This window comes from Acipenser ruthenus, chromosome 3 (genome assembly GCF_902713425.1).
Source record: "Acipenser ruthenus chromosome 3, fAciRut3.2 maternal haplotype, whole genome shotgun sequence".
In the NCBI taxonomy this organism is placed as follows: Eukaryota; Metazoa; Chordata; class Actinopteri; order Acipenseriformes; family Acipenseridae; genus Acipenser; species Acipenser ruthenus.
In genome coordinates this window covers 41,355,421-41,374,957 of record NC_081191.1, presented here as the reverse complement: position 1 = coordinate 41,374,957, position 19,537 = coordinate 41,355,421, and the positions used below count along the sequence as shown (strand labels likewise).

Sequence of the window (19,537 nt, the reverse complement as noted above, 5' to 3'; positions counted from 1 at the left end):
GAAAGGGAACCATTCTGTCTATATTCTAGCCAACCATTGCGTATTGCTTGAAGCAGTAGCTTTTAGATTATAGCTTAACTGTCTAACCATTTAATTTATATAATTAGTCTCTAAGCAACATACACTAATGAATCCCCCAGGCTCCACTGTAATTACATGCCATGCCTTTAATGTATTCTACGAAGCAACATCAAACTGATTCAACTTCTCTGCGTCACAGTTTTTTTTACACATGCTTTAGTTCACAAACAGCATGTGTAACTCCACCCACTGTAATAAGACACTCACAATGCAGTTTTTTCCTGTTGGAAAATTGGGTGAGATGTTAGATTTCAAAAAAGCCTACGGTACAGAGCTAATAAGAGATAATTACAAACTCCTGATTTAAATTCTTCAGGCACCTACATTGACTCTGAAGCTCTGCACCGTGCCATCCAGGAAATGCACATTGCAGACGACCTCCGACCTGTTCTTGTCCTTTGGCAGCTCTGATACTCGTATGTTGCTTATTCTCCCGCCCAACACACGAAGCCTGGAGTTCATTACTAGAGATGAATAGCCTACAACAGAAAATAAAAAAAATACATTTATAAATTATGTGTAAAAAGGATTACAGATTACTTGGTTTGTTACCTTTTTTTGGGTGGCAAACCAAAGACTCCAGGATTTACATTTAAGACACGGGCCGGGTGCATTTTCTTACGCAGTCAGGGATTACCGTGAAAAACTGTATTTAATAAAACCTTTAATTACAGATTTTGACAACAGGTTTAATAGCTCACTGGCTAATGTTTTCATGTGTTTTTTTTTTCTGCAAGCAAGCTTGTAAAATAAATATCTTCATTTTATTTTAATAACTGTAGCCCACCGGTAGGCCACCCGGAGGTGAGATTATAAATATAAAATTAGGGATGCACCGAATCCAGGATTCGGTTTCGGATTCAGGCTGAATCTGAACCCTGCTCAAAAAGTATTCAGGCCGAATACTTAGGATTCGGTGAACCGAATCCGAATCCTACATCCACCCAAACGCATATCCATTTTAATATATCCCTCCAATGTGTGAGGTTCTTCCTTAAATAAAAGACACAAATCCTGTATTGAACATAACTTTTGTATTTAATAACAAGAACACTTTTGATGAACTCTGTCGCAGCTCTCAACTCCCTATTAGTAATGGCACACGTACTAAACACATCATGCAGCTGCTGAATGCAAACATACCCCCGTATGCAACAGCACAGTCACATCAGACTTTTCATGGAGTAAAGTTATGCAGTAAACCTGTAAAATATAGTAATGGCAAACTGTTGTAGAATTGTGGGCGTTATTGCTTGGTCTGATATGTGTTACACACACTGTGCATTTAAATCAATGTGGGTTTTATTTCGCAGTGAGATTCAGGTCACTCATCATGGTCATTTTTTCCTCATAGCTCTCAGATAGGGTTGCCAACAGGCTCCAGAACCTCGGGACACTAAGGCAGGTCAGGTTTTTTAACTCACCTCACTAAACTGCAATGTATTCGACGTGTAAAGTGAGTGTGAATTGCTTCAGCAGTTTAGTAAATGTATTTAATTGTTTAATTGTGGTGGCGATTCTATCCACAGCACCTCTTAAAAACAATTAATCGTATTGCTTGAATTTTTTTATTCAGTAAACAATATCTATCAAAATAGTGCAACACCATTATTATAGATAACTTTGCACTCACCTGCACTCCTTCATTTAACCTTGTGACAGCAGGTATAGTTTCTATTTGTTTAATATTTCTTGCTTCACACAGTCCCGCCCAGTCAGAGACTCAGAAAGCCAATCAGCTACTGTATAGGTCTGAGTGATGGAAACGATCCTCGCAGGCAGGTGTGTGCTTTTGGTAACAATTAAGTAAAACGATTCAATTAATTTAGTGACAGTTTGCACAATTCACACTCACTTTACTGAATACATTACATTTTAGAGAGGTGAGTTACAAAACCTGACCTGCCTTAAAGTGTCCCGAGATTCTGGAGTCTGCTGACAACCCTACTGTCAGATCAGGTGACACAGGTTGAAATGTCATTAAAGAAAATAGTGGGTTATGGCAAAGATGCAGCTCTCCTTTCTTGTAAAGGTAAAGTAAACAGTTCTGTATTTTGACGTTTCTATTGTGGGGAGAGGGGGCTAGCGATAAATTGTGTAAGTTTCAAACTGAAATCTTATTCAGGGATATATTTCCACTCGGTAATAAAAATACTATGAACTAAAAGGCTCAAAACAATAGACTGTGCGTGACCCTTGTTAGTAGCTGCCAGTCTGTTTTTCATTCAACAGTTTCCTTCAGTTTTTCTTGACAGTTTTTGTAGATTCGGTATTCGGCCTGAATCTTTTGAGATGGATTCGGTATTCAGCCGAATCTCAAAAACTTGGATTCGGTGCATCCCTATATAAAATAATATTATATACAGTCAACCTTGGTTAACTTGACACCCCACGGGGATGCCATTTAGTGTTGACTTATCCAAGATGTCGAGTAAACTACGGGTGCACATGAGACATGGCATTGACATGCATATAAGTAACAGAACTCACATGTTTACAGTATTACAGTATTTACAAGTTTACTTTTAGTTAAATGTCCTTATGAAAATGGTTGAAAGAACTGCAGTGAATGGACTCTTGACCGGAGAGTCGTGGGTTCAATCACCAGTGGGGACACTGCTGTTGTACCCTTGAGCAAGGTACTTTACCTAGATTGCTTCAGTAAAAACCCAACTGTATAAATGGGTAAATGTATGTAAAAATAATGTGATATCTTCTGACAATTGTGAGTCGCCCTGGATAAGGGCGTCTGCTAAGAAGTAAATAATACTAATAATAATAATAATAATAATAATAATCAATTACAGTATACAGTAAAGTACAAACTCGGTACAACTCGTATAGTTCGATTGAAATATTAATTAATAAAATAACTGCAGCGCTATTTTTACAAAAACAATCCAACCACAAACTCTTGACTATACTTTAAGTTATTGGCTTGAACTGTCTAATTCGACAGCTTAAATAGCAAAAGTTAACAAAATGTACATTATACAGAATTAACTCAGTGAACAAAAACAATAAACAACAACTTACAGTTTCACACAGAAATCAAACATTCTCGATTGTTTCTCATGTAAAAACATACGCTTTGAAAGTTCTGCTGACAAGCTTATTATCCAGAATAACCTGAGTTTTAAGCCAATTGAACGAGAACTAACTTCTCACTCATTATGAACAGACACTAACCAGCTGCACTTCGTAGTTGTGAATGAATGAATGAATGAATGAATGAATGAATGAATGAACGATCCATTTCCAGTCAGAGGTCAGTCATGTGAAACAACAGTGTTGATTTATTCACTAATATTTTTAATAGTTTTTATCCCTTTGGTACCGGTAATAAGTGTTGAGTTTCAAGTAAAGCGTGGTGTTGAATTAAAAATAAATAAATAAATAAATAAATAAATAGAGGCAGGATGCATATATTTTATATGGAGGAAATTCGGGACCAAGACTGTCCGTTGAATTAAGCGAAGGTGTCGAGTCTCCACCAGTCGAGTTAACTGAGATTGACAGACAGACATGAGGTCAGGGGATACACCAACAATGACATTACAAATGGATTGAGACAAAGTCAGGTTACTCCTACTCAGTGATGTTTAAAGTTAACCCCCTCCCAACCACAAAAAAGATATATAATAACAACAGTTATTGACAGCTGTAATTACACAGGCCTGTGTTATAATTGGCACACTTATAACACTTATGCCAATTACAATAGTCAAGTGATGATCTGGTAGTTCAGATTGTTCTCTTTGCCTTTGACATTTTAAAATATAGGCCTAGTTTTCTGCTCAAAACCTGGTTATTTTGAGATTTCCTGTATTCATCAGAGAAATGGTCTGGTTAGATACAATTAAAACATAGTCCATGCAACAAGTATTCCAGATACTGAATTAACCCCCACCCACCACCCCCCCCAATAAAGTTTGAAAGTCACTAAACTCATGAATTCTATAAATGTTTATAATTTATACCCGATATTCCACATTAGATCATATACATAAGAATGTGAGTGTCCAGCACATGCTGTATGCACGTACATGGATGAATGCATGTTCATTACGCATCAATAAATCATGTACTTTATTAAATGTTAGAACGCAAGAAGGTTGTGTTTCAAATACATAGGCTACACTACACTACTGTATGTACGGACATACACACACACACACAACAGATCTCTATAACTGTTTAGCAAAAGTTGCAACTCCTTGTAGGTATGAAGAAAAGTTTTACTAAAATATACACAGTATTCATTCTGTAGCATCAATGCTCATGCTTCAGGACCATCACATTACATTTGGCCCTGGGGTGCTCTAGGGGCATCTTAACATTGTTACCTTACCTGCACAATGTATTGTTACCATATAGTAACTGTGTGTACAGTATATGTAAACATGTTTTTTTTTCAACCAAGTCTTTCAACAGTGTTATTAGTCAATTTATCTTCTGCGATCATTTCAACCATTAAGTTAATTATTCGATCCTTTGTGGAGTGCATTTGGTGAAGTAAGCTATAATGTATTTCTGCTGCTTGTGCAGGACATACTCCAAGTCTCGCAGTCACAAAGCCACAGCCACATGCGTGTATCGTAGGTGGTTATTATGCTTCTTATTTAATTGCAAAGTGTGAATTTTAATCTTTTAGTGTTTGCTTTGGTAAAATGTCCCCAAACAAAACAATTTTATTTTATGAAAATCAGACTGGAATTTATTTATTTATTTATTTATTTATTTATTTATTTTGTTTTATGTATTGGCTGCAATCTCATTCATGTTCTGTTTGGTATCAGCTTGCTTATTAATATTAACCACAGCTGTTTAAGTATAAATGACCGCCGACAATACCGTATTGTATGAAATGTCATTTTTTGTAAAATACCTCTATTTTGTAGCCTCTTGTATTCATTACATTGATTAAATAAATATAGTTTGAATACGTCCAATGGTGCATTCAAAACACCTCAGTTACCCGTAGCTACAGTACTGTATCACCCTGCGCTTTTAAGAATGCCTTTTTTGTATCTGTCAGGAGCTTGAGTAATTTAGAGCCATAAATATTGATTTATTTAACATAACATGTTGGGCTGCAGCAGCAGGCTTAGCATAGTTAATGGGTCTGTTCAGACCATTTATATCTGTTGCAACACAAGATAGATTATATGATTAGTAATTTTCTAAACTATTTTCAAATCGATTGTCCAACAATTACACATGCCCATTCCTAAACTCAATTGTTATGCTACAACCATAGAATTTAAAAAACTGTATACTTGATTAACTAATAAAAGCTTGCTTTACTTGGCACAGCATTTTGTAGATTACAGTAATTCTGCTGGCTCGTATCGCCATACAGTACACAAACTCACTCTGTCTCTGATCTCATTCTCAGACTTAGTGACATGGCTCATTTATCACTGGGCTGCTGTACTGTCCTGTTCCGTATAGATCTTATAGCCTAACCAAACATCATTTGAGTAATTTCCCCAGTGGTTAATTAAGGATTTAAAAAAAAAAAAAAAAAAGTCGAGTACCAGCAATATTATTCTAAGTGCCTCTAATAAAAGTCCAGGTTATCTAAAGTGCTACTTACAGTTGCAACTCCTGATCTCAACTTCATAAATGTAATTGATATTATTTATATACAATAATATGCAGTATTACATAATCTTTTTAAAAGTTGGACCCACAAACACAAAGATCATTAGGTTGGATTTCATTTTTAGGAAATATTCCTTCTGGTGAACAATCATCCTCCATGTTTTTGAAAAGAACACAAGCAAATAAAGCCAAATCATAAAGCTCTCATTTAAGTTTTCTTACATGTACAGTGTGATCTTAGGTCTTTAAAAATAGGTTGTACTACAGCTAACAAAATAATAATATCAAAAATCTGTTGTAAGTCTGAAATTTGCAATTTTGAAAGAAAAACCATGTTCAAAACATGGTACTTCACTAGGTTAAAGAAATATCTGTCTGCAGTTCCTGGGTCATCTCACAGAGAGAAATTAGGCTGTTCACACTGTGTCTGTTGAGAGGGTTTATTTGGATAATATGGATTATTTGTTTAATCATTCTGATTATGTATTTATCACATGTTTAAATGGTAATACTACATCTGATCTATATTTTAATCTGGCTTTTTGTACATTACATTTTTTTTCAGATGACAATATAAAGAAAATAATGCTGTTTAATTTTTAAACTATTATTGTGTTACTGTATTTTAAAGGCTTAAGAGTTGCTACAGCATCAGTGAATTGATGAAAAAAAAAAAGACCCAGTTTTTCACTCTGCAAATCTGGTAACCCTAAATTACATGGACAGTGCGAGAAACTAAAGCTCCCATAGAAATGTAGTCAGACAGCAAAAGCCAAGCCGAACTGGACAAAACTCACAAAAATAGTCAAATATATTCTCCAATTTTTTCTCCAATTACTTTGTTTAATGCCTACAGTAGGAGAACCGTGCTGAATTGGGTAACTGTCTACTGTTCTCCTACTGTAGGCATACAACAGAGATGTATTCATTAAATTAGCGACCCCCGTTCCCATGTTTTCTTCCACAGCACTATGTATGTAAGAATCTAAAACATGATATTACAAACTGAAGCAATACTTCAAATGGCTGCCATCTTTCAAGATACCTTGCAGGACCCAAACATTAGCTTGCATTCAAAGAATCAGATAAGTGTGAATAGCAAGCACATTGTAACATTGTTTCAAACGAAATGAACCAGACCGAGTCTATTTGAAACGGACCCGGTATGAATGCAGCCTTAAGCTGTCCACTCCCTCTTCAAAACCTTCCTTGGTGTTACCAGCAAGCTGCTGCCCTAGTTGATTAATGTGCTTTGTTGCCACGGACATTCTCTGACACTGAAGACACTGCTGAGGTGAAGCGATTCAAAGAGTAAAACAGTCAGACTTCCTTCAAGCAAATGGAGACCTTTCTTTAACCTAGTGTCATACTAGAAAGTATTTGGTATAATATAAATAGGGCTTCTGTTTTTCGGGTTTTATTAATTGTATTTTTCGGTGCTTATTTTTAGCTAATTTTCAAGTTTTATGTAAATCGTTTTTTTTCGGGGTTTTCGTTTTTGATATACTGAAATGAGTGTTTTCGGTTACTTTCCAAAATGCTTGAGTGTTTTTTTTGTTTGTTTGTAATCTCATTTTAAATCTCGCAAGCGGAGTCTCCAATAGAACATAAGAACATAAGATCTTGCCCATCTTGCTCGTTTGGTTGTTAGTAGCTTATTGATCCCAGAATCTCATCAAGCAGCTTCTTGAAGGATCCCAGGGTGTCAGCTTCAACAACATTACTGGGGAGTTGGTTCCAGACCCTCACAATTCTCTGTGTAAAATAGTGCCTCCTATTTTCTGTTCTGAATGCCCCTTTATCTAATGCATTGTAAAGTTTTAACATTACTTCCCTTGATTTAAATTCAACACTTCTCACAACTTCTCACATTTCTGAGTCAAGTTCTAGGTCTTTTTCATAGATTCCTTCTTCAATTTCAGTATCTCCCATATGATATTTATAATGCACATTTTTATTGCCTGCGTGCAGTACCGTACACTTTTCTCTATCAAATGTAATTTGCCATGTGTCTGCCCAGTTCTGAATGCTGTCTAGATCATTTTGAATGACCTTTGCTGCTGCAACAGTGTTTGCCACTCCTCCTCTTTTTGTGTCGTCTGCAAATTTAACAAGTTTGCTTACTATACCAGAATCTAAATCATGAATTTAGATTAGGAATAGCAGAGGACCTAATACTGATCCCTGTGGTACACCACTGGTTACCTCGCTCCATTTTGAGGTTTCTCCTCTAATCAGTACTTTCTGTTTTCTACATGTTAACCACTCCCTAATCCATATGCATGCATTTCCTTAAATCCCTACTGCGTTCAGTTTGAGAATTAATCTTTTATGCGGGACTTTGTCAAAAGCTTTCTGGAAATCTAAATAAACCATGTCATATTCTTTGCTATTATCCATTGTCGATGTTGCATCCTCAAAAAAAATCAAGCAGGGTAGTTAGACACGATCTCCCTTTCCTAAAACCATGCTGACTGTCTCCCAGGATATTGTTACCATATAGGTAATTTTCCATTTTGGATCTTATTATAGTTTCCATAAGTTTACATATAATAGAAGTCAGGCTTATTGGTCTGTAGTTACCTGGTTCGGTTTAATCTCCCTTTTCGTGGATCAATATTACATTTGCAATTTTCCTGTCTGTCAGTACAACCCCTGTGTCAAGAGACTGTTGCATGATGATGGTTAGCGGTTTGTAAATAACTTCTTTCATTTCTTTGAGTACTATTGGGAGGATCTCATCCGGCCCAGGGGATTTGTTTATTTTAAGAGCTCCTAGTCCTTTTAACACTTCTGCCTCTGTTATGCTAAAGTTATTTAAAACTGGATAGGAACAGGTCGACATGTGGGGCATGTTGTCCGTGTCCTCCTTTGTAAAAACCTTTGAAATGTAAGAATGCGCTGTCATTCAGTAGTTGGGGCGGGTTCAAAGTATTGAGAATGAATCAATGATAGATACAAGTCAGGAAGGCGGGACACTGCCCAGCAGCACTGGGAAATGTATTTATTATTATTATTTTTGTAGTAGGTTTTATTTTTTTAATGGGAATAGGGTAAAGTCAAAAGTGAATTGATTAACCATTTCCACAGTTTTTCCGGTGTTTATTGGCTATCCACCAATTTCATTATTATTATTATTATTATTATTATTATTATTATTTATTTCTTAGCAGACGCCCTTATCCAGGGCGACTTACAATCGTAAGCAAATACATTTCAAGTGTTACAATACAAGTAATACAATAAGAGCAAGAAATACAATAACTTTTGTTCATTACACATGAAGTCTGTAGCCTGATGATGCTTTCAAAACAAGTATGTTTCTTTCAAAACAGGGCAGTACACAGGAGACCTACAGTAAAGTACATAGCGAACAGGTATGAATTATGGGATTATTTAAGATACTGTACAACCACTATAAGGTCCAACACTGTTTACATTATGACTTTTCCAAACTGTCGAGCCTATTGCGATATTCTGAAAACCAATTCACAAAAGAGTTGGCTGTGAACGTAATACAGTCAGCACTCAGATATCCGTTACCCAGATACACATCAGTCGCGTTTTACCGCCCTTGTATTAAGAATAAAATTTCCAACTCCGTCACAACTTTTCTGATACAAAGCCCATTAGGGGTGGGAATTTTAAACGTTTAAAACGTATAAACTCTAAAGAGTATAACCGGTTACGTGACAAACGTCACCAAACGTATATTTTTTTTATGCATTCATTTTAGTAATTTATCATCAGTAGTCCATCGCATATGAGACGATAAAAAAAGGAAGTGGTTTGGCAATTGCCTCCAAGTAGCTTATCTAATTTGTGCAATAGAAAGATCGACACTGGGGCGGGTTTTATTCTCGGTTGATCTGCCACTTCATTGGTGCACTGTGTGTGTTTATACCTGTAGTAGGCGTGGTATGGTATCAATTCCATGGCGAGGTTAAATAACGTATGACCAGCGTTTTTTTCTGAGTTGGTTCTATATTTAAAATGGCATCTCTAAACAAAAGGAGCCACGATTGAGGAAGTAATTTGAGGAACGGACGAGAAAACCGTGGTATGTAAATAATTATGACAAACAAAATTGCCGTACCACAAAAACACAAGTTCAATGCTTCACAATTTTAAATGAAAACATTCAGAATTATTGTGGGTGGAGTTACTGATGGCAATAAAAAGCAAACATCCATAACAACATTTGCTATAGATTTGGCCAAACATGAGGCGTGATCATGTTATCCCGAGGACAGTGTGTGTGAATCATGAATGCAGCAGTTTTGAAATCGATGTAAGATTATCCCAATACTGTGCCAACCCATAAAACAATAACAGCGAGGCTGGAAAAACTTAAAGAAAATCATGCTGCAGTTGTTCATACAAAACTTTCAAAAGGGAGAAAAAGTTGCAATTACCACAGACTCGTGGACCCCATTCCCCTATCTTCCCATAGGTGGAAGGCTTTTTTTACTTGAAATTGTTCTGTAAGCTTTTATTATTATTATTATTATTATTTGTTTATTTAGCAGACGCCTTTATCCAAGGCGACTTACAGAGACTAAGGTGTGTGAACTATGCATCAGCTGCATTGTCAGACAGAGCACAAGGAGGTTAAGTGAGTTGCTCAGGGTCACACATTGAGTCAGTGGCTAAGGTGGGATTTGAACCGGGGACCTCCTGGTTACAAGCCCTTTTTTTAACCACTGGACCACACAGCCTCCTATTACTTGATTGTGTGTTAATTTGGCATTTAAAATAGGCCTTGTGGCAATGTTTGGGAGGTTTATGTACACTAGTACAGTATGTGAGGAGAGTGGTGTTTCATTTGAGTACTCGGAAATTGTAATGCACAAGTACTCGTCTTGAGCAGCAATATATCTCAAAAATCCCACCCCTACTATCAAAGACCACAAACTTTTAAATTTCTGGAGGCAGACTTTTTAATATCAGTCACTGTGCTCTTTAAAATTTCAAAATATTGTGCCACTTTATCCCTGGTAATTACCTTTTCCAGAAGTGAAAGTATTTCCAACTTTTTTTCAATTGTAAAACTCGCTTGGGCGCTGTACAGTGTGTGATGTTCGTCTCTCTAATTTATTTATTTATTTATTTTTTTAAACCATATAATTTTGGGCAAAGTTACTTATAAAAAATAAATAAATAAATAAAAAAAAACACACAACTACAAAAAAAACGTAATAGGTTCCTGTTTTGTTGTTGTTAAATGAACCTTTAAGAAACACACTATTCTAAAAACATTATAGTATCCGAAAATGTGTTCAATATGTATATAGTATAAAGTTATATCTTCATTAGCAACTTTAATTACAACCATAAATATAAACATGTCAATATATACTTTGATGTGTAGGTGTTTTTTTTTTTTTTTTTTTTACTTTGTAGTTAAGTCTTTCCAATGTTAAAATGTTATTTGCTTATTTAGGGTTTATTTGCTTAGAAACTACTAATCAGGGCTGTCAGTATCAGAATGTAATATAAAGTGTGTGTGTGTGTGTGTGTGTGTGTGTGTGTATGTAGATATGGTTTAAACGCTGACATTGCAAAGTTTAAACGCTCATAAAAATTTACCAAAAGCACACCCCTAAAGCCCATCTCTTCACTGTTACAATTTACTTGTTTAACCGTCACAGCCTGCATTTTTTTTCTCTCTGCCAAAATAGTCTGAAGCAGTTGCAATTAATTAGTAGCTAGACAATAAATCTACCCACTACCAAACCACGCCCCAGTCTTGACTGCTCATGAATATGCATGACAGTGGCAATTTCTTTATATTTTATCTTTAATTATATCTTAGTTGTATTTTACTGTATTTTGCTTTTTTTTTTTTTTGCGGTAAATAGCGAGACCCCTGTGCAGTTATACAGCACTTCCTCCAGTTTCACCTGACGAAAATGCAGCCAAAACAAAGCGAAAGGACAAGCTACAGTAATGTAACAGTTAATCATTAAACAGTTTTAGATACTGTGATGTATGTTTTTTATCTGTGATCTTTAGTTGTTTTTGTGCATTTTCATTTGCAAGTGAACTGTGACATTCGGGCCTTACCAAGCACTATATTCTGCAATTTTGAATACTGACTTTGGAAACTGCGTTGTTCTTTTATTTTTAATTTTTTTTATCTTTTGCTAAACTGCGTTACCTTTCACGTTGTATGCAGTTCTGTGCACGGGTAACATTTTGATTTCATTTTGCTGTTGGGTCGTTAACGGGGAATTTTACATACTGCTACAATACGCATCAGATTTAAAAGTATTTTCAGAATCATATCGTTCTGAATTAAAATACTTCTTCCGTTGAAAATATTACTTTACCAACAAAGCCAATCCAGTACATCTAAATGGAAGCCTACTTATTTTAAAACACAGTCTTTTCCGATATGTATTTTTGATGTTGTATCTTTTTCTGTGTTCCCTGAAAAACGGACAAGGGTTGGAACGGGCCAAAATGAAATAATCAGATCTGCGTCACACTCATTTAACCGTCGCTGCAGTCAAAATTTTATAGGGTCGGATATGTGAGTGCTGACTGTACCGTCTTTAAGGTACAGTACATTTAAAACCAAAAAATATATATTTCTAGCTATAACGTTCATTATCGATCCTGACTGTCTAAATACATGTTATAGCACGTACACAACAGTTAAATAATCTTGTTCGTAATCTACCAACGATGACATTAAGGAACAGATCGGATGTGCAATGGCCTGCTACCAACACCTTACCACAGAGTATACAGGCTCACCTGATCCTGAGATTCTCAGAAACAAAACATTGTACCCAAAGATGTTGCATCTACTGTAAGACAGACTGCAGGCATCTGATCATTTTGGTAATAACAGTAACAAGGTAGTCTTAATATCAGCACCAGGGCATGGGGCCACAATACAGTCTTCTTAATAATATACATTGCTGGTGATCTGCAGTATATGATTTACATGCAGCTGAACTCATACACAGCAGAATGTTTGTAACACAATGTTAATGTGGTGCTGGCCAAGAGGTAATGTATTTACCTTTGAATAATGCCCTGAGACATGCAAAAGGTTGTCTCCCTTTGGTATGGCCTTTTAATACATTTTGCTATAATTCATTTTTTAATATCTTCTAGTACAGTATGTGTTTTCTGTTCCTACACCAAAAGGTGATATACAATTGAGTTCTTAGGAAACCCAGCATACAATGCAACAAACAGCAATAGAGCAGTACTGTACTGTAGATCACTGTGACTCAGTGTAACTTCATTTTACACACCATTCACATTCTACTGTAGACATGCAGTAACTGCACCAGCAAACAAAGACAAACACCACATTTTAGTCTATTTTAATGATTCAAAACAGCAGTAGATCATAATGCCACCACACTGCATTGACCTCGCTACTGTACCATTCTATCAGCAACTACAGTAAGTAATAGAACAGGAAAATTCTGTATAAAGCAACCTCACTATTGAATTCTGAGGTTGGAAGGTGAGTTTACGGGCTGTGCTTTGCTGAACAAGTAATGGCTGACAATTCTGGATCACAGCCAACACATACAAATTCCATGGTACAGACTTCGCACACTAGAGTAACTCTGAAGTATTAAAGAGCAATCCTGTCTTAACTATACAGTCATGCTTTCTCTGTTGAATGGACACATCAGCAGTGTGGCATTCTCTGTGACAATTAGGTCAGCATTCGTCAATATTATCAAGAAAGGAAATCTTGTAACAGGAGACTCAAGCTTGCACTTGAGATAATACAAAGCAAGGTTTTCAGTGGAAGTTGTTAAAATGCTCTCAAGCATTTACCTATGTACCTAGAAATAGGTTTACCCGCTAGGCTGCCACAATCATTTGTGAAGAGTTACAAACACAGTCAGATTCCTGCAGCTATCAAGTACCCAACTGTTTAAAAGAGACAATCCAGGCTTTCTGTTATGAAAGGTGAAACTTACAAAAATGCATCTGGAAATAAGAAATGTAATTTTTCGCTCATTTTACCCAGTACATAGACCACTTCTTTTCCTGATGCGTCCCCTCTTGAAATACATCAGCTATTCCACCCCCAAGCACCACAAAACAAGCAGGAGTGGTTGAATACCTTTGAGTCCTTGTATCATGAAATCAGCCAAATAGTTAATCAATTATCACCTCCCCATTCTTGCACAGCCTAAAATTGGTAAAACATTTTTAAACATTTCAACACCAGATCAGCACAAAAAAAATACCTAGCTCATTTAAAATCAGTGCTTTGCCCTTTGATGACATGCCCGTTTTCAGAAGAGACCTTGAACTAAGGTCCCATCCACACTGAAGTCTGTTAAAAATCCCCAAGGCCTAGCTCAACAAAAGCAAGAATAGTGTGTAATGAGTCCAACACCATGGCAACAACAACAACAGACCTACTGAGAAGCATTGCTTCCCCACCCAGTTCAGCCACTGGGACTCTCTACTCAGCTCAACGGAGGCAAGGTCGCGAGGGCTGCAATTCCAGGGATTTCAGTTGCTATGGTTAGCAGCTCTGGAATTCTCTTACCAACTACAGTAATTAGCCTTGCCACAGAGACAGTTGATATTTTTAAGGTTACGTTGAAGGCTTGTCTTTTTCAACTGCCTTCCGTTTAAAATTCTACAGTAAGAAAAATGTATTGTAAGGCTCCATGAAGGACACACTATACAGGCCGCAGACAAACGTACATGGAACATTAGCCACCAATATGACAGATATGACACCATTAATAAGACAAAAATGCATAATTCCTGGTCGTTTATCAAACAATCTTTATAAAAACATTTTAAAAAATGCACTTAAATAATTTCAAATATTTGTTCATTACATTAACATTAAACGTCTGTAAAAATGTAATACAACTAATTAAAAAATATATAAATTGATTGAAAACCATTACACAGCAATTAAGCTGCATTATAAAAGTTAATAGCCAGAAAAATAGGTCATTTTTTTCCAAAATCTGTTGAACAAGAACCTTTTTGCAACACAGCAGATGATGGTCAAGACAAAAGCACTCACAGCAAACTGCAACAAATAAAATAGCAACAGAGCACTATCAAAGAAATATGGAATACCAAAATCCACAAAATCAGTGAAATAATCAAGAAGTGCCACAGAACAAATTCAACTGAAACGCTTCAAAGAAGTGGAGCTCCAAAAGAAAATGATGGGTACAGCAGGTCCGAGCAGCTAAGAAAAATCCAAGATGAACAGCCAAGGACTTAAAGAAAAAATGTAGAAGCATCAGGCATAATAGTGCACAAAAGAACTGCATAAGGGCACTTGAACACAGAAGAGTTGTATGCATGTACCGTAGACCTTGCTGCAAACTACTAAAATGTGTCAAGAAAAATACGGGAATCTGAAGCATTCTTCAACAAAATTCTCTGGTCTGATGAGACTAATATACAAGTTTTCCCCAAAATTTGACCAAAGTATGTTGGGAAAAAAAAGGGGAAAGTCTTCAATGAAGAAAATGTTGTTGGTTCAATCATGATATAGGGGTATTCTTCCAACAGGACAAAGGCCCAAAGAATACAGCTAAGTCAACTCTGGAAATCTAGACGAAAACAAAAAGATAACAGTTCTGGAATGGCTTTCGCAATCACCAGATCTCAATCCAACAGAAATGTTCTGGACTGTAGCCAAGCACTGTGTATCCAATCTGTCCAAGCTGAAGGAAATATGCAAGACTGGGCCCAGATTTCACCGACAAGATATAACATACTAGTTAAGAATGATCATAAGCGTCTGATAGCCGTAATAAAAGCAAAAAAAGGACACACGAAATAATTGTCATGAACTAATTTAATAAATAAAATGTGTTTGTTTTTTGACAAAGATTATTTGTTGAATTACTAAATTATTTATTATTATTATTATTATTATTATTATTATTATTATTATTATTATTATTAGTATTATTATTATTAAAAAGTAGTTAATTATTTCCATTACATGAGAGTTAGGTGTTAAAACTTCATGCTGATATTGGACTCAGCTCTCGCCAAGACAAGCACAAACTAAGACATAGTTTATTTTACTGTAAACTAATGTGATCCATCTGTGTTTCCTTTCATCTGATGATGTAGATCTCCTTCTGCCTGTTGTTGATGGCTAAAGTGTAATGCTGGCTCCAGGGATCAGCCTATTTTGCCTCCCTGGTGCATCAGCACACACAATGGCTGCAATGCTGGCTCCAGGGATAAACCACAGTGCAACTCTTGACCACTGAATGCGATGTCTCTGAGAAACCAGGTTGTTGAGTGTGCCACACATCCTCGACAACCCACCTCCACTGGGTAAACCTGGACTCTCCATCCTTGCTGTTCCGCTTCAGCAGCTAGTTGAGTGTACTGAAGTTTCTTCCTTTCATACGCCTCATCCACAGCATCCTCCCATGGCCCTGTTAACTCTACCAGGTGAACAAGGCGTGTTGATCCAGACCACAAGACAATATCAGGTCAAAGGTTAGTGCTGGCAATCTCAGGTGAGAAAATAAGCCGTTGTCCAACATCTGACAGCATTTTCCAGTCTAGCAGCTTCCAGTTGTCCTAGAAGAGAAGAGTTCTGGTTTTAACACCTTTTCTTGGAGGTTGCTCCCCTGGACAGTGGAATGTTGTTCTTCGTCAGTCATATATTGCTGGCAATCTGTTGGTCATGCTGCGCTTGTCTTCCAATGCTAAGGCCAAGCATCACAGTACCTGGTCATGACCATCTTACAAACTGTCTTAATGTAGCTGGCGACGAACACAAAGGACACAACGGATCCTCTCCTACCCATAGATTAAGGTTCTGTGGTGATGGGAGAACATCATATGTTGACCTGATGAGGAAACTGATCCTGCCGTGTTCCACTGTCCATAGATTTCAGCAGCCGATCTTGCTTTTTTCCCCACACTCTCCCATCTCGTCCCATCTCGTCTATTCTCACTAGCACCACTAGCACTAAACAGCCTTTACACACCTCATCCTCTCTCCCTGCTTTTGCACCTCGTTGAGCTGGGGCTGCTTTGTGCCATGTAGGAGGAGCTGAACTGAGACCAAGGCCTCCTCTTCCACGCTGTACTTGCCCCATGATATCACTGATACGGAGGGCAGCCTTTGCCGCCCACTTTCTTCCAGTTTTCTACACAGGTGCTGATGTGGCAGCTGCGGATTGGAGGAGCAGCTGCAATCGTTTACCAAGGGGTCAAGAGTGATGGTATAAGTAGGGGACAGAGCAACGTAATCTGTTCCTTTGTTTTGGTTATTGGAAAAGAACCCGGAAGGACCCGAGGATTTGTGTATACGTATCGTGAGTGTTTTGTTTGTTTGTCTAATTGTGTCGTTATTATTAGGCGGCTAACTGTCGCCGAAGGGCCAGCACAAACCCGGAACAGCACTGCACTTGTATCACGAAGAAACTGTATTTGCACCACTAGCACTAATTCACGCACCAACAGACTTGTGTATGTGTTTTGTGTTTTGTGTGGGTGTATAATAAAACGGGACTAATATTTCAGGACAAACCTGGGGATTACAAATTAAGTAATACACGTCGCTGTATTACTTAACATCATTTTTTATTTACTGTTTGCTTTGCCGTCAGGCACCCGACATAAAAATCATTAAACAACTTTGCACCTGGATTATAATTGTCTGTCTATTCATTGATCACCTGCACATGCACACTGTTAACCACTTTGCCACAGTGGCCACAGAAGTCTTGGCAGTAGACCAAACTAAAAGCACCAGAGTTTTAAGTTTGCCCAGTAAAGTGCTGCTGTCCATGCTCTTCAACCCTTGCACTGCTTGTTGTCTCACTTCTCCCACACGAACTGTGTCCTTTAGGTCCCCATCACACCATCTCCCAAGACTTTTCACAGGCTTCTCAGACACTGTTGGTATTGCCTAGCCGTTAATGTAGAACCTCTTATCCACTACTTTACCTTTGATTATAGAGATACTCCTTGACTTAGTGGGCTTGAATTGCATTTGTGCCCATTCAATGTTATTGATTAGTTTGCCCAATAACCGATTAGTGCAGGCTACTGTTGTAGTCATGGTTGTCATGTCATCCATGTGTGCTGTAATTGGTGGCAGTCGCATTCCAAAATCCAAGCGTTCTCCTCTCACTACCCATTTTGACGCCCTAATAACTACTTCCATTGCCATGGTAAAAGCCAGTGGAGAAATGGTGTATCCTGCCATTATTCTGATTTCTAGACATTGCCATGTTGGTGAATTCTGAAGTTGAAAAACAAAATTGCAAATCTCCGAAGTTGGCATTCACGAAGTTTGTTATTGTTCTCGGTACACTGAAAAAATCAAGTGCTGCCCAAAGTAGTTCATGTGGCACTGAACCGCTTATGTGCGCAGTCTTCCATTTGGTATTCTGGTGGATTGATACGTGGGATGTCTGAAGGAATCGACATAGGCTCCTGCCTTTTTGAATCTGTGTGCGTTAGTTGTGCAGACTTAGTTGCTTTTAGGTGCCATTTATCTCACTGGTGAATAACTTCTTTGCAAATTTGAATGGGTCTTCATAAAAGTTAGTTCTCACATGCTTCTTTTTGCAGTGTTTCCGTAAGGCGCTCAGCTCTGCGCAATGTTGCAAGTTTATCTTTTATGACCCTTTGTAATAGACTGAGTGCCTCCTTCTGACTTTGTTCTGCTCTCCTCCATTGCTTCCTCAGCTGCCTCCTTTTTCTAACTAAGCGCTCAATCTCCTGCTGCCGTCTAGACTTTACAGGAATAGTTTGTACTTTCTCCTTTCTTTTTTCAACTCTTTTTCAAACCTCTCGCTTCCATATGCATAGATGGTATCCCCAAATTTATCCAGCTTCTTTTCGACTGTTCCACCTAACCTTTCCAACGCAAAACAGAGATCCGTGTTTACTGTGTCCCATGCTGTTTTCTCAGAAGCTCTTGGCCATTTAACTCCAGGCTTGTGCCCGTTGAGGTTCTTTTCTCTCTTACGCTGGTTCATCTGACCGGGTTCACAAGGATCATTAGGGTCATCACTAGTGTGTATTATTTATTTATTTATTTATTTATTTTTCCCATTCTTTTAAATCTCAGGGCTTTGTCAAGGAGGCTCTCACAAATCAGTTGTTGAGAAACACTGCAGTACAGTATGCATTCCCCACAGGGTTTAACGCATGGAAAAAGGCACTAAAACCACCTAGACTACTGTAAAGGTCACAGTGGAAGAAAATGCATGGTCACATGCTTTATATAGCATTCAGAACCAGGTCAGCAGTTCACTTTTGGTTCATTTAGACCAATATCAAAATGGCATTGAGCTGTACAATACTTTTAAAAAAATGTTTTAAGTATTGTACAGCTCAAAGGTGAATGTGTCTCATTAGCTGCTGCTTGGAAACAATAGTATAACCTTTCTGAGATAGTATACTCTTTATTGGAAACTAATTACTTGCCTGCTTCATTAAATGTGTCTAACCGGTATTGTAAATGACAAGAGTTTCCAGTCAACCGCTACAGAGTCAAAAGGCAACATTAGGAAATCTTATTCCAAACAATTTCATATAAAATTAGTTGTGGTCATTATAGTTTAGGTACAGCATCTTCAAACATCAACATTGTATTAAAAACAGCCAATAATAAGTTAAAGCAGAAAAAAAATGTACAATTGCCTAAAGTTTAGTGTGAACGTTGCATGCTTTGGTTTTGACCATTTTTATAGCTCAGGCTAAAAGATGTTACCGCACAACAAAACTGAGCCTCGAGAATTTGATCAGAAAGCTTTCCGCGCTTTTTCAATTGCAGTTCGGTCAATGCTGAAAACGTAGTCTCCCACAGGCATGTGGAACCAAAAATAACGGCAAATTC

The 19,537-nt window shown here is 37.4% G+C and overlaps 1 protein-coding gene across 6 annotated transcripts in view; it reads right to left on the bottom strand.

Moving 5' to 3' along the window:
- The window catches only part of ptpn3 (protein tyrosine phosphatase non-receptor type 3), a 190,152-nt gene that overhangs the window by 114,091 nt on the left and 56,524 nt on the right, over positions 1–19,537 (bottom strand). For all 6 annotated transcript variants that reach the window (XR_009318150.1, XM_059012938.1, XM_034059035.3 and 3 more), the window contains one exon: positions 406–560. Coding sequence is in view for 5 of the 6 variants with exons in the window: in XM_059012938.1 (XP_058868921.1) it covers positions 406–560 (155 nt within the window). In the remaining variant the exon portion in view is untranslated. The remainder of the gene's footprint in view (positions 1–405; positions 561–19,537) is intronic.